Source organism: Neolamprologus multifasciatus, chromosome 1 (genome assembly GCF_963576455.1).
Source record: "Neolamprologus multifasciatus chromosome 1, fNeoMul1.2, whole genome shotgun sequence".
Classification (NCBI taxonomy): Eukaryota; Metazoa; Chordata; class Actinopteri; order Cichliformes; family Cichlidae; genus Neolamprologus; species Neolamprologus multifasciatus.
This window is the reverse complement of record NC_140439.1, coordinates 38,635,339-38,647,541: the sequence shown is the minus strand read 5'-3', so window position 1 is coordinate 38,647,541 and position 12,203 is coordinate 38,635,339. Positions and strand designations below refer to the sequence as shown.

Genomic DNA, 12,203 nt, shown 5'->3' with positions numbered 1-12,203 from the left:
GGAAACATTTTTCTGGTCTGATGCTGAAGCTGCATCTGCACGAATAAACTCAGCAAATGATGTCAGTAGTTGTGGAGAGGAAGGTAAACACAGGCGAACGGAGCGAGCTGGAAGTCATGAGACGAATGATAATTGGACCGAGCGAGCGATAAATGGCAGGAAGCGCGTCTCCTAATTCGTGCGTGGGTGGCGAGGAGTGCTTAATGTGTCTGAGAGGACGAGAATCCAAAAGCTGCTTAAAGTGTGAAGCTTAGTTAAAGTAAATACATTAAAAACAAAAAGCGGTGGAAACGTCTCCTCGAGACAAGTGGAGCATCCAGGGAACGCCGACGGAGGAGGAACGTCCCGGGTGGATGAGGCGTTTCATCTCTGGAAGCTGCCGGTGTCGGCGCTGAGCTGGCGTCACACGGCCTGAGTGGAAAAATCTCATGTGGGAACAAACTGAGCACGCATGCATCGTTTCTATCAAAGAAACGATGAATGACCCACACGATTATTCCAACGTTCAGGTCCAGCTCTGCAGGAATGAAGCGGCGCCATCTGCACGCCGCTTCTTTGTCTCTGAGACACCGTCCCGCCGACGGCTGTCCTTCCTCTGCCTCGGACGTCTCCCTGCCTCCACTGTGGCCGTTTCAGCATCTGAAATTAAAAATTGAGAATCTGTGCAGACTCGTGCGCGACACGTTAACGTCTCAGGGTGGTGTTTGACGCCGCCGCTGCCAAATCTTACTGTGATGGGATGCTGTGGGATTCCTCCGAGCCCCGTCCTGGTCTGGCCTGTAGCTTCTACAGTCTTCCCTTCAAACTGCGGCCGTGTGGATAACGAGGCACCGCTCTGCCATTTGGAACAGCTGTCAGCGAAGAGATCGCCTCTCTGCATGCAGATCATGCAGCACAGCACAGGACAGAATCTATAAATCAATAAATGTATAGATCAGAAGTCATTTTCACCGACCTTTGAGCTATCACGTATTCGGTGGAGCGTCTGATGTCAGTCTGATGGGAACTGGTGGATGAGTTTGAATAGATTTAGCGTTTGTGTCTGAGACGCACAGACGGTGCAAAGTGGCTTAAAGCTGCATTTCTTCTACCGTCCAGCAGGGGGCAAAAAAGCAGGTCTGAGGCCGCTGAGCTTTGATTTGATCTTTGCTGATGAGTTTCTGGTCTCAGTCGTTGGTCTGCAGTCTGTTGGAGTCAGAAAGGAGGGATAACTGTGGGTGGGGCGACAATAGGGCTGCCACGATTACGTCGACTATCAAAATCGTCGACGTCTGATTTAATAGTCGACGTGTCGTTTGAAGCTTTGTAAGATCACAAAAGACACAGGAATAAGTAGTAGGATTTAAGAGTGTAATAACGGACTGAAACAGAAGATGGCAGCACTGCAGGTACAAGGATGCCAGCTGCCGTTAAACCCCGAAGAAGAAGAAGAAGCTCTGCCCAGCTCAGTTTCCAACAATGGCGGCAGCTAGTTAGTTTTAATATTACTCTTATTATTCTTTCTGGGTCACAAAATAAACGTTTAACATATTTTCAGGCGAGAATGTAGCTGTGTAAACCTCAAATATCTGCTCAGTTTATCAAGACACCACATATTTTCAAAAGCGCTCCGATGTTTTCGGAGACGTCTGTTAGCCACTAGCTCGATAGCTAGCCGGGGGCTAGGCTAACTAGAGCCGTGAGAACACCGGACTCCCGCTAATCGTTTTCAAACCCACCTCTGTCTTTCGCTACTCAGGTTAAACATGATATATAAGTCACTTAGATAACTTAAAAATGTTATTGTTTGGCTTTTTTTTTAGTATTTTATTTGTTCCTGAGTAAATCGGTTTGGCTGAGATTAAAGTTATAGTTTTTACACAGCTGAATAAACATCAAGCAGACAGCTGATTATCAGAAGTGTGAGATGCTCGAGAATTTACTCCGGTGTCCTGCTATATTTTAGATAGCAAGGAGTTTATTAAACTTCACCGAAACAATCTGCAAATTTCATTAAAATTTAATAAACTATCATCTTGTCTTTATTTTTAGTTAGCACATACCTTAAACACTTAAAGCTGTAAGCTAATGATAGTTATATAAGAGCAGATGCTGCTGGTGCAATAAGCTGCACGTTTTATGTCCAATGGATGATGATCTGATTAGTCGACTAATTGCAAAAATAATCGGTGACTAGTCGACTATCAAAATAATCGTTTGTGGCAGCCCTAGGCGACAGGTTTGGCGCTGTAGAGCTAAAATCTCAATTTGGAGTAAAAATCTTTCTTCCGGGGATTTTGTGATAAGAGGGTTGAAGGGTAGCTGGAGTTCTAGATTCTAGTTTACGTCACAGCACCATGAGGCGCTTTAGCGACGCTGCTAATGTTTGCTGGAGTTATCTTTGGAAACAGAACATCCTGTCCTAAAGCCTTAACCGACCAATCAGCACGCAGTTAGCAGGACGCTGGTGTTGAGTCAAAAACAGCTTCATTCACTAAAGTCAGTTTATTTCAGCTGTGACACGTTATCCATGTTGGATAACAACTAAAGTAAAATGTGTTGAGCTCTGGTTTTATTGGACTGCTGCCCGCTGCTGTACACGGGGGTTGACAGGAAGTGACATCACGGCGGCCACATCTCTCCTCATACAAACCGACTGAGCGTCACTGAGAGCCCAGAAGCTTCTGCTGATTTACAGAATACTCGTTAGGTTTTGGATCTCATGCATCTCCATGTTTCCTCTTTCGTTCTGCAGAGTTTGGCTGGAGATTCGGCGACTGGACCACCTGCAGCACTTCCTGCGGGAGCAGAGGGACGTGGCTGCGGCGGATCCGATGCGTCTCTCTGGACGGAAAGGACGTTCACCCCGACATGTGTCAGCGCATACCCAAACCCGTCACGTCCCCAGTCCCCTGCAACAGACAGGCCTGCCCCCCCAGGTACGCTCGATCGCCACGTTCACCTGAGTGTGGACGCCGAGCGCGTTGACCAGCTGTGCAGTCCGCCCTGCTGGCGTCGAGCTGAAAATGAATCGTTGATCTGAAAAGAAGACGGTTCGCTGTTCTGGCAAATCCAGGAGAACTGCCCGCGTGCGGCGTTCTCTCGGTCGGTCGGTCGGGTGCAGCTCAGCGTTTGTCTAGTGGCTCCGCCCATCAAGCGTCCAGTGCTGGGGAGCAGGGCACTAAAGTGGGCACGTCTCCGAGCTGTTTGTAAGCAGACGACGTTCAAACAGCTTTAATCACACGTTCGAGCCGCAGCCTCTCCTGTCACCTGCCGACGTGTTTTATTAATGGAACTTCTTCAAAAACAGGCGAGAGCAGCGCTTCCCGTGGAGCGCCGCCGCGATATTGACAGATTATAGAATAAACCTGCCCACTGACTGACATTTTTCCTTTCCCGCTCGGAGTTTCGTGCCCGCGGTGCATCAGAGGGTCGGCCGCTAATGAATCAGCGAGTGCAGCAGAAGTGTAACTCTCAGCAGAATCTGCTCACCCCGAGGCCCCCCCGCTGCTGCCAGCTCTGCCAGCCTGCCTTTACCCATCACACAGCCCATCAGTCAGCCCCCCCCGGCCCTCCGGCTCTGCTGCCACACACTGAGTCAGCTTCACTCGCTAATGCAACACAAATGACCCGCTGTTAGCTCGGCTCGGGATGAAACTGTAGTGCTGCAGGCTGACGGAGCTCTGTGTTTACAGCTACAAGCATGGGTGGAGATTTCAGTCCAGCGGGGGGGCATTGTAATTCATCTCACCTCAAGCTTTAGTGCTCTTTGGCAAGTCTGTGGTCACGGGCTGGATGAAAGTCATTCTTCCAAAAGAATAAAATAAAAACACTCGAGTGCTCACAGTTACTCGATCGTGGAGCATCGCTGCCATCAGGACACGACAGCTTGTTCTCGTTTACGCAATTTCAGAAATTAAGCAGCGTGTCGGTTTTTTAGGCTCTTCTGTTCAATCGAGTCTCAGAAATTTGGGCGCCATATTTGACGTTCAGCGTCGGTTGAGAATCACTCCACGTTTTTATCGTCTAAGAAACAAACTTAGCTCAGACTGCAGGTGTCAAAGGCAGAGCCTGAGGTGGCTGTTGGTGCTTTTATTTCCTCTCCTTATTATTGTATATATATATATATATATAATGCTCTTTTTACTTGTTTCAACAAACCCGCTTTATGTGACGCCACTGACAGGAAGTTTAAGCTTCTACATTTTAGGTTTCACTTTAAAATGTTAGTTTGAGCTTTTCGAGCTCTACATGGTGAAGCTCCCCAGTAAATCTCTGACCTGCTTCTTCCCGAGCAGGGTCAGGTCTTCAGGTCAGAGGTCAATGTTGGTTAAACCTGTGGGGTTGTCCTCTGTCGTCTTTACGCTGTGCAGACTCTGCTGACTCTTTTAAAAAGCAGCTGAAGACATTTCTATACAAATGAGCTTTTAATAAATGTTTCATTTAGGGATGCAATGATACCAATTCTTTCAAACCGATACCGATACTTGGATCTGAGTACTTGCCGATACCGAGTACAAAAAACGATACTTGTACCACACACACACACACACACACACACACACAAATGCAATGAATTGGAAGACAGGTTTTATTTTATTCTCTGCCGATAAAAAATAAAATCTTAATAAAAATGACCACAAAAAAATTTCAAGTGAAAAAATAAGCACTTCTGTTAAATTATTGCAGAGTCTCCACATTGTAATTTAACAAAATATCACTGAACTATTGGCACTGTCTCGAGCTTTCAGAATAATAAATAAACACTTCTGTTTGGAATAAAATAAATACAAATTAGGTTTGAGAATAAAATAAACTTTTAAATTATTGCAGAGTGTCCATATTGTAAACAAACAAACAAAATAATTATTATTAAATAAATAATAAATAAAATAATAATTGGCCCCCTAGTGGCCAATCTAAAAAACTACAACAGAAATGACAAGCCACCCTCTGATTAATGAAATAAGTTGGTATCGGTTAACTAGTGAGTACACACACATTTTATAGTATCGGCCCTGATACCAGTATCAGTATCGGTGCATCCCTAGTTTCATTGTTTTATTCAGATTTCTGGCACTTTGTGATTTTTATCTATTGAAAGTGCTGTATGAATACATTTTACTGACTGACTGATAACAGGTTGGTCCCTCTGAACTATTTTCTAATGATCTTCAGTGACATTTCCTCTTAAGAAAACCTGGACTGTGCTCGCAAAGATGGCAGCATAACAGCCTCAGGATTCCCAATAGTTCCGCCTCTTCCTGTAGTTTGTCACCCCTGGTTTCCTCGGGAAGAGCCTGAGAGGAGTGAAAACGAGACTCGTCCTTGGTCGAGCGCAGCTTTCTGACAGATTCTTGTTTACAGGAAGAGACAAAATGTTTGGACTGAAGTTTTATTGTGTTTGTGTGCTTCGTGTGTCGCTGTCTTCGTGTCAGATGGTCGGTGTCGGAGTGGTCAAAGTGCTCGGCCTCATGCGGCGCCGGCCAGAAGCGTCGGCGGGTCACGTGTCAGCAGCTCGACGCCGGAGGCGCAGCGAGAACGCTGCCGGCGGCCGCCTGCGAGGGGACGAGTCGGCCGGCGGACACGGAGCCGTGCTCTGCCAATAACTGCCCCGTGTGGGTGACCAGTCCGTGGGGGAAGGTAGAGTCAGACGTTTACTCAGACACGTTACACGGTGTTGGAAAGTCGCCTTCAGCTGTGACTGTTTGAATCGTAGTGCTCGGGGAGGTGTTTGGGCCCCACCACCACCGTGCAGAAGAGATCGGTCGTCTGCCAGCACGCCAACGGCTCCTCCTACACAGACTGTGACCTCCGGAGCAGGTACGCACGCGCTCAGACACGAAATGACTCTTTCATATAAAACTGAAATGTTCCCAAACTGTTCGATTTTGCTCCGACTGTGTGAATCTGTGCGTCACTCTGGCTTCTAACTGCGTCGGTCTGCAGGTGTGTGTTAGATCCCACTGAGCGCTGTTATCTACCAGCACTTCACTTTTATTGAACGTCGTATTCTTATTATTATGTGTCCTGGGTCTGTTCGTCAGGGAAGCACCCCAGTCAGGTGGAAGAGCAGCTGGTAAGCGGCTGCTGGATCGAACCGTTGCTACCTTCCTGTTTTCTCCTTCTTCCTGCCGAGCGTCGGGCAGATCAGCAGGTGGTCGCTGCTGCTCGTAGCGCATTCACGAACAGCTGACTCGAGCACACCCAGCGGCGCCTCCAGCGCATGTTCCCCCCTCATCTACGGCCACGAGAACAGCTGCACCACATCCAGTGTTCCTTCTGCTTCCAGGCGGAGAACTTCCTGCGTACAGCGATGGAGTCGTTCTTTGTAAAATGGCCAGCAGAGCACGGCGACCTCTCTTTAACCTGCAGGATGCTTCATTTGGCTCCCATGGCAACCATTAACTGAATAAATATTTCTTAAAACCTCACAAGTAGAGCTGGATGGCGTTGTGCTCACAGCTCTAAGCCAGTAGCGCCGGAGGCGGAGCAGAAAAGATGAAGAACTAATAAACACGATAAAATGACACCATCAGAATTGATCACCAATCCCATCAATAACTCCCAAATCTTCTCTCTTTCAGACCGGTGTCCGTGCGCAACTGTTCCTCTGACCTGTGCGATGTTCAGTGGCGTCCCGGTGCGTGGCGAGCGTGCACCGTGGTCTGTGGGAGTGGCTTCCAGTCCCGCAGGGTGGACTGCATTCACAGCAAGACCGGCAGGACTCTGGCCGACCAGCACTGCGCCTGGCTCCAGCGACCCTCCACCTGGCAGCACTGCAACACCGCCACCTGCGGGAGTAAGTCTGCGCCGCGTCCTGCGCTCTTTAGGCGACGTAAAGCTACAGCTGACCTGTGACGTGTGCGGTCGGCCACGTTGGACTTTAAGTTTCATGTAAAAGTTTATGCAGATGAATTTCACCGCTTTGGGCTTCGGGCGCTGCAGTCAGGCTGATTGGAGTTAACTGGAACTGAACCACCGAGTTCTGAGTGACAATCAATAAATGTTAAATACTTTATTTTAATCACCAGCGCCGTCGCTCCTCGTACGTCACGACATCCTGAACGTGGGCCGAGCTGTCAGCGTCACAGTAAAGACTTAATGTTTTATTCAGTGTGACTGAGAGTCGCTGAGAGCTGGCTTCACCTTTCAGTCCCAGAAGCTGCTTCCATCTTTATACAGTCTTGTAAATTTCCACCAGGAGCATGATGGGAAATCTTCTCAGGAACCCAGCTGTTGGAGTTTGTGTCCTTAACCCTTTAAGACCTACCATAGAACCAAGTCCACCAGAGCTTATATTATATGTTTACATGCTGTGGAGCCATTTTTGGGAGCATTTCAAGTTGCTATACATCAATACAACCATTATAGTCCAAATTTTAATAATATGTCTGCATTAAGTGCATAGTAATTACATAAATTGCAAAAAAGTGCAATAAACTACAAAAAAATTGAAAATCGTTTTTGTTTTTTTAACATATATTTCTAGTTAGAGAAATTTAAGAGGCTTATCCCTCAAAACTGTAAATACAAAAAAGTTGCACAAAATAGTTTCCCACCACAGGAAATTTATTTTGAGTGTCTTCATAGTTTTATTTTTGAAATACACCAATTTTTATATACTGCAGGAAAAACGAAAATAAATATTATGATGCAAATTTGCAAAAAAGCAGCATATGCATCAAAATAAACTATTTCCAGCAGTGCAATATGAGTCCTAAGCATCCCAGAAACCACACAGAAAGTCATAAAGTCAAACATAACTTTTAAAAACACCAGTATAGGCTCATGAGGCCCTGATGGTAAAAAACTACATTTCCGCAAAATGACGTCACTTCCGGTTTTGGGCAGGTCATGGCGGACATGCGATAGTTCGCGCTGATGGACGTAGGAAGTGTTACAAACAGCTGATTGGATCAGCAAAGCGTGTTTCTGGAATATTATGTTTTTGTTGCTGCAAGTGCTTTTTATGCAGTTTTTGCAAAGTTATATGTGGAAGGAAACTGTGACCGAGGACAAGCTGATGGCAGAAGATGTAAGTACAACTCCTCCGGTTTCATATGCAAAAGAAATTATTGCGCTAGCTCACGTGGTTGCAGAGCTACCGGGATTTAAAAATAGTTACACAAAACGGAGCGTGCCGCTCTGACCGGCTTTAAAGGGTTAAATAGACGCACCGTGTTTAACGTGAGAAGATCCAAACTTGAGTCTGTTCAGAGTGCTGTGAGGCATGGTGGTCATAACTTAGAGCAAAACAAGATAAGGAGGAGTCTGTGAGCGCGCACGGCCTCACTGTCGTTTGGAGAACCGTGAAATTTGCACCATCAAAAACCTAAAAGCTCCAGAAACACACCTGTAATGTTCTTCACGATGCTAAATGTGAGATGAGGTGTTGATGGTGCTTCTCCCTGCAGGTGAATGCGAGGACACCACCCAGTACTGCAGTGTGGTGAGGAGGCTGAGGCTGTGCCATGTGGACACGTACAAACAGAGATGCTGCAGCTCATGCCTGCGTGGCGCTGACTCCACCTAGTGGCGGTGGAAGGTTATAACCGCACGCACACACACACACACGCACACACACGCACACACAGATGGGCGGGAGCCTGAGCAAAGACTGAGACGGACAGCCCGTGATTGGACGCCGACCCCAACGAGCTTCAGCGTGAGTCTTTCACAAACTGAAAGGAAACCTGACGACAGGACGAGCGGGCTTCACTTTCTGATCTGGACTAAACTGTAACATGAAGACAAGTGTTCACTATGTGGATCAAATAAAGTTTGTGATTTTCCTACACAGATAGCTAGTTTCAGTGAGATTTAAACAAGCGTCTTTTCTTGTCAACGAGACGCAGATCGACGGATCGGTCCGCCAGCAGCACGCGACGCTTTTCTGTCTCTGATCTCTTTATTTATTTGTGCAATTCTTCAAAAATGTTTTTATAAAACGACACAGTTAAAAACAGAAGTTCCAGTTTGTTACAGCTCGGGTCGTTTCTGCTCCCCGACGTCGTTTCTGTGAACGTTAATGAAGCCGGACGAGCGAGAGACGAGGGTCAAAACTGACTCGGCTGCTAAGAAACTGGAGCCGTCCTTTAATCGGGTCCTGCCGTTACATCGGTGTCGCCGTGCTTCAGCTGCTCATTCCTTCACTGTGGATCCAGAGTCCAAGTTTCCCAGGCGTTTCCATCCGGATGAGTTCGACTGACCTGAATTCTTGTTTTCTTTGAACATGAAATAATTTTAAAGCGTTGCCTTTAAAATCCTGCACTTGTTTCTGGGATGAGCTTCAGCGCTGGGTTTGATTTCTTTACTGATCTAAGCTGTGGTTCAGTCTTTACTTATTAAAGAAGTTGATTCAGTCCAACAGAAATGTCTCCATAAGTGAGCCGAGATGTAGGAAAATAAAGTTAAATAAGACATAATTTATACAGACAAATTATGAAGCCTTACTGAAAGTATCATCTTTATGATTTACCAGTAAAATACTGTAACAAAATTACAAAGTAATGAAAAAAGCTGCTTAAAATAGAATAAATATTCACTGATGTGTCAGCACAAATAAAACGACATGAAATCCAGACTATAGAAAGTAAATAAAACAGATTTTTAATTCAGTTTTATTTCTTTTTATGGACCCAAATCACAACAACAGTCTGAAGGTGAAGAGCGCCCGACATTAAAAAAAAACCCAACCTCTTCACAACACAGACTGTATCCCAATTCAGGGTCTGCAGCCTTAAAGGCCGCATTTTAAGGCCGATTACGTCGCAGCGACGCGACGAAGGCTGTCCCAATTCAAAGGCTGCTCGAAATGCGGCCCTCAAACGCGTCCTTCATTTCCCTGAATTTTAAGGACGTGGCGGTGTAGACTTCGTGGCCCAACATATCCCAGAATGCATAGCGCGGTGGTGGGTGTGGATAATTTTGCCGAAAAAAAAAAGCGGATGAGGGGCGCCCGAAGAGTAAACTTTAAGTAAGTACTGAATATGATGTCACTTATTTATGTGCAAATGTTTAATAACGAAGATCATTAAAACATTCCTGTTGGCCACATGTCGGCAAAGTCATGTGACATTAGTGACGTTTGTACTAACTTGGTTTTAAAGCCTTTACTTTCAAATATACGCCGTTCAATAGCTGAGCTTAATCAGAGAATGATCAAAGCTCATGTAGAAACAAACAAACGAACAAAAGATTTTCTCCTTCATTTCTGTCAAACAAAGCTGTATGAAACGTTTCCAGCTGTTAGTATCATGGTTGCTAGGCAACCTGGGCAGCGCAACGGAGGCTAGACCGTCCCATTTCACAAGCCTCGCACTTCCGGCCTTAGCGGTCTTTGAGTACGCGGCCCTTGAGGATCGTTGAGGCTGCAGACCCTGAATTGGGACACAGCCACAGACCGTATACAAAAGATGGACGTCACCACCGTGACTCCGCCCACTGACTCGTTAACGTGACATGTAGTGATGTGAGGTTCTGGCTTCTCAGTTATAAAGTATCAATACAATAAATAAGTATGAAAGATCCAAAATAAAGATCAAAGTAGTGACGAGGCCACGCCGGACTCCCCTGCTGGCCAACAGAAACAACGCAGGTTTAAGACTTGACTTCTCAGACCGAGAAGCTCGTTCCATCTTTCATGTACAGCTTCTGTGTGGGCACAGCTGTTAACCCACCACAGCTGTTCTTCTAAATCGGTAAACAGGGATGCTTCCTGACCCTCAGAGCCACACAGTCAGTATGAGCAGTTTTTTGGTGATGCCACGAGCTTCAGTTTGCCTGAGCACGGATGTTCGAACCCGCCTCTGATCCTCAGCCGTGACAAAGCTTTGTAAAATAATTTCAGCTCACACTAAGACACCAGCGCCACACTGATTTCCACCGACGGGTCTGCTCATGTTACCTTTGTACAGGTTGTCATACCGACGTGCTGCATTGTACAGTGTCCTGTATATACTGTGTTCTAAGTGCAATATCGTACTCTGAGTGTATGTAGACTGTGCGAGGCCTTTATTTTCTTACTTCCTGTTGTATTTTTAACTCCTGTTTAGGATATAAAGCACTCGTATTGTGTACGTTGATCAGGTGGTGCGTTCGCTGCGCCTGGTTTGATTTGCATGTGATGTTTTCTTGCTCCGTTGTGACAGACCACTCAGTAACGTGTTCAGTGTTTCTCTCTGGCTGCTGATGACTGCACGGTACGGCCAATCGGATGTGACGGCATCGCGCTGCTTGTGGACTTCCAGCTTGGCTGAAAGAACGTGCGACATCATAAATATGCTTCAGGTGACAGTGCAAAGGAATAAAGACCGTTTGATCACTTCGTGACTGCTGAGCTGCTTTTTGTTTGCATTTGAAAATAAAAATGTTCCCAGAGAGCGACGAGAGTTTGTCACTGACTCAGACACGCGTCCACATCAAGGTCCACATCAAGTGATATTCAGGTTATGGAAAAGGGGGCTTTAAAGGAAACTTAATATCCTCAATGTTTACACATTTCACTGGGAAAGGAACATGAAGGGGGGAGGGGGGGCAATTTGAGGCATCATCATTATTATTATTGGCTAGCGTTATCATCATTAAAACCACTATCAGCTGGGTCATGACACATTCTGGGTGATACGGTGAGTTAGTGCGAGAAGTGTGTTAAAAAAACAGACTGTCCCAAATCAGATTATATATTAACTGGTATCTACACATCACTAACATACGAGAAAACACACAGGAAGTGGCTCCAGCCACTGATCATTGATATGTTTTATGTCCGTGTTTATAATAATAGCCTGTAGTCAGCAGTGTAAAAGAAGCAGTTATGTAATAAATGAAAAGTGATTTTAGAAATATCCCTGTGACTCTGCATTATTCTACCTATTCTGTGTTTTACATCATAATCAGTTCTTTATATAAGAACCGATTCTTATTGGGTGGGGGGGGGGGTGTCTTTTGGAAAAGTCTTATTTAAAAATGGGAATTTCTCAGATTTCTGGTGGCGGGGGGTCGGGGCAAGCAGGGTTTTCTTTTCTTTCCATTTAGTGTCAGAATTAATTCTAAATTAATAAATAAATACATTTTTAAATAATTAAATGAGTCAATAAAAGTGACTCATGAGTCAATAAAAGTTAGAAATAAATAATTTATCTATTTTATAATTTATTTTTATTTATTTATTTATTTTACTTATTTTATTTTTATTTATTTTATAATTTATTTATATTTGT

The 12,203-nt window shown here is 45.4% G+C and overlaps 1 protein-coding gene across 4 annotated transcripts in view; it reads left to right on the top strand.

The window, feature by feature from the left end:
• Window positions 1–11,363, top strand: part of adamtsl3 (ADAMTS-like 3) — a 212,056-nt gene extending 200,693 nt beyond the window's left edge. For all 4 annotated transcript variants that reach the window (XM_085160442.1, XM_085160455.1, XM_085160451.1 and 1 more), the window contains 5 exons: window positions 2,735–2,918; window positions 5,418–5,622; window positions 5,699–5,802; window positions 6,567–6,781; window positions 8,397–11,363. In XM_085160442.1, coding sequence (XP_085016568.1) covers window positions 2,735–2,918; window positions 5,418–5,622; window positions 5,699–5,802; window positions 6,567–6,781; window positions 8,397–8,515 — 827 coding nt within the window. In that variant the 3' untranslated portion in view covers window positions 8,516–11,363. The remainder of the gene's footprint in view (window positions 1–2,734; window positions 2,919–5,417; window positions 5,623–5,698; window positions 5,803–6,566; window positions 6,782–8,396) is intronic.
• Window positions 11,364–12,203: the final 840 nt, after the last annotated feature.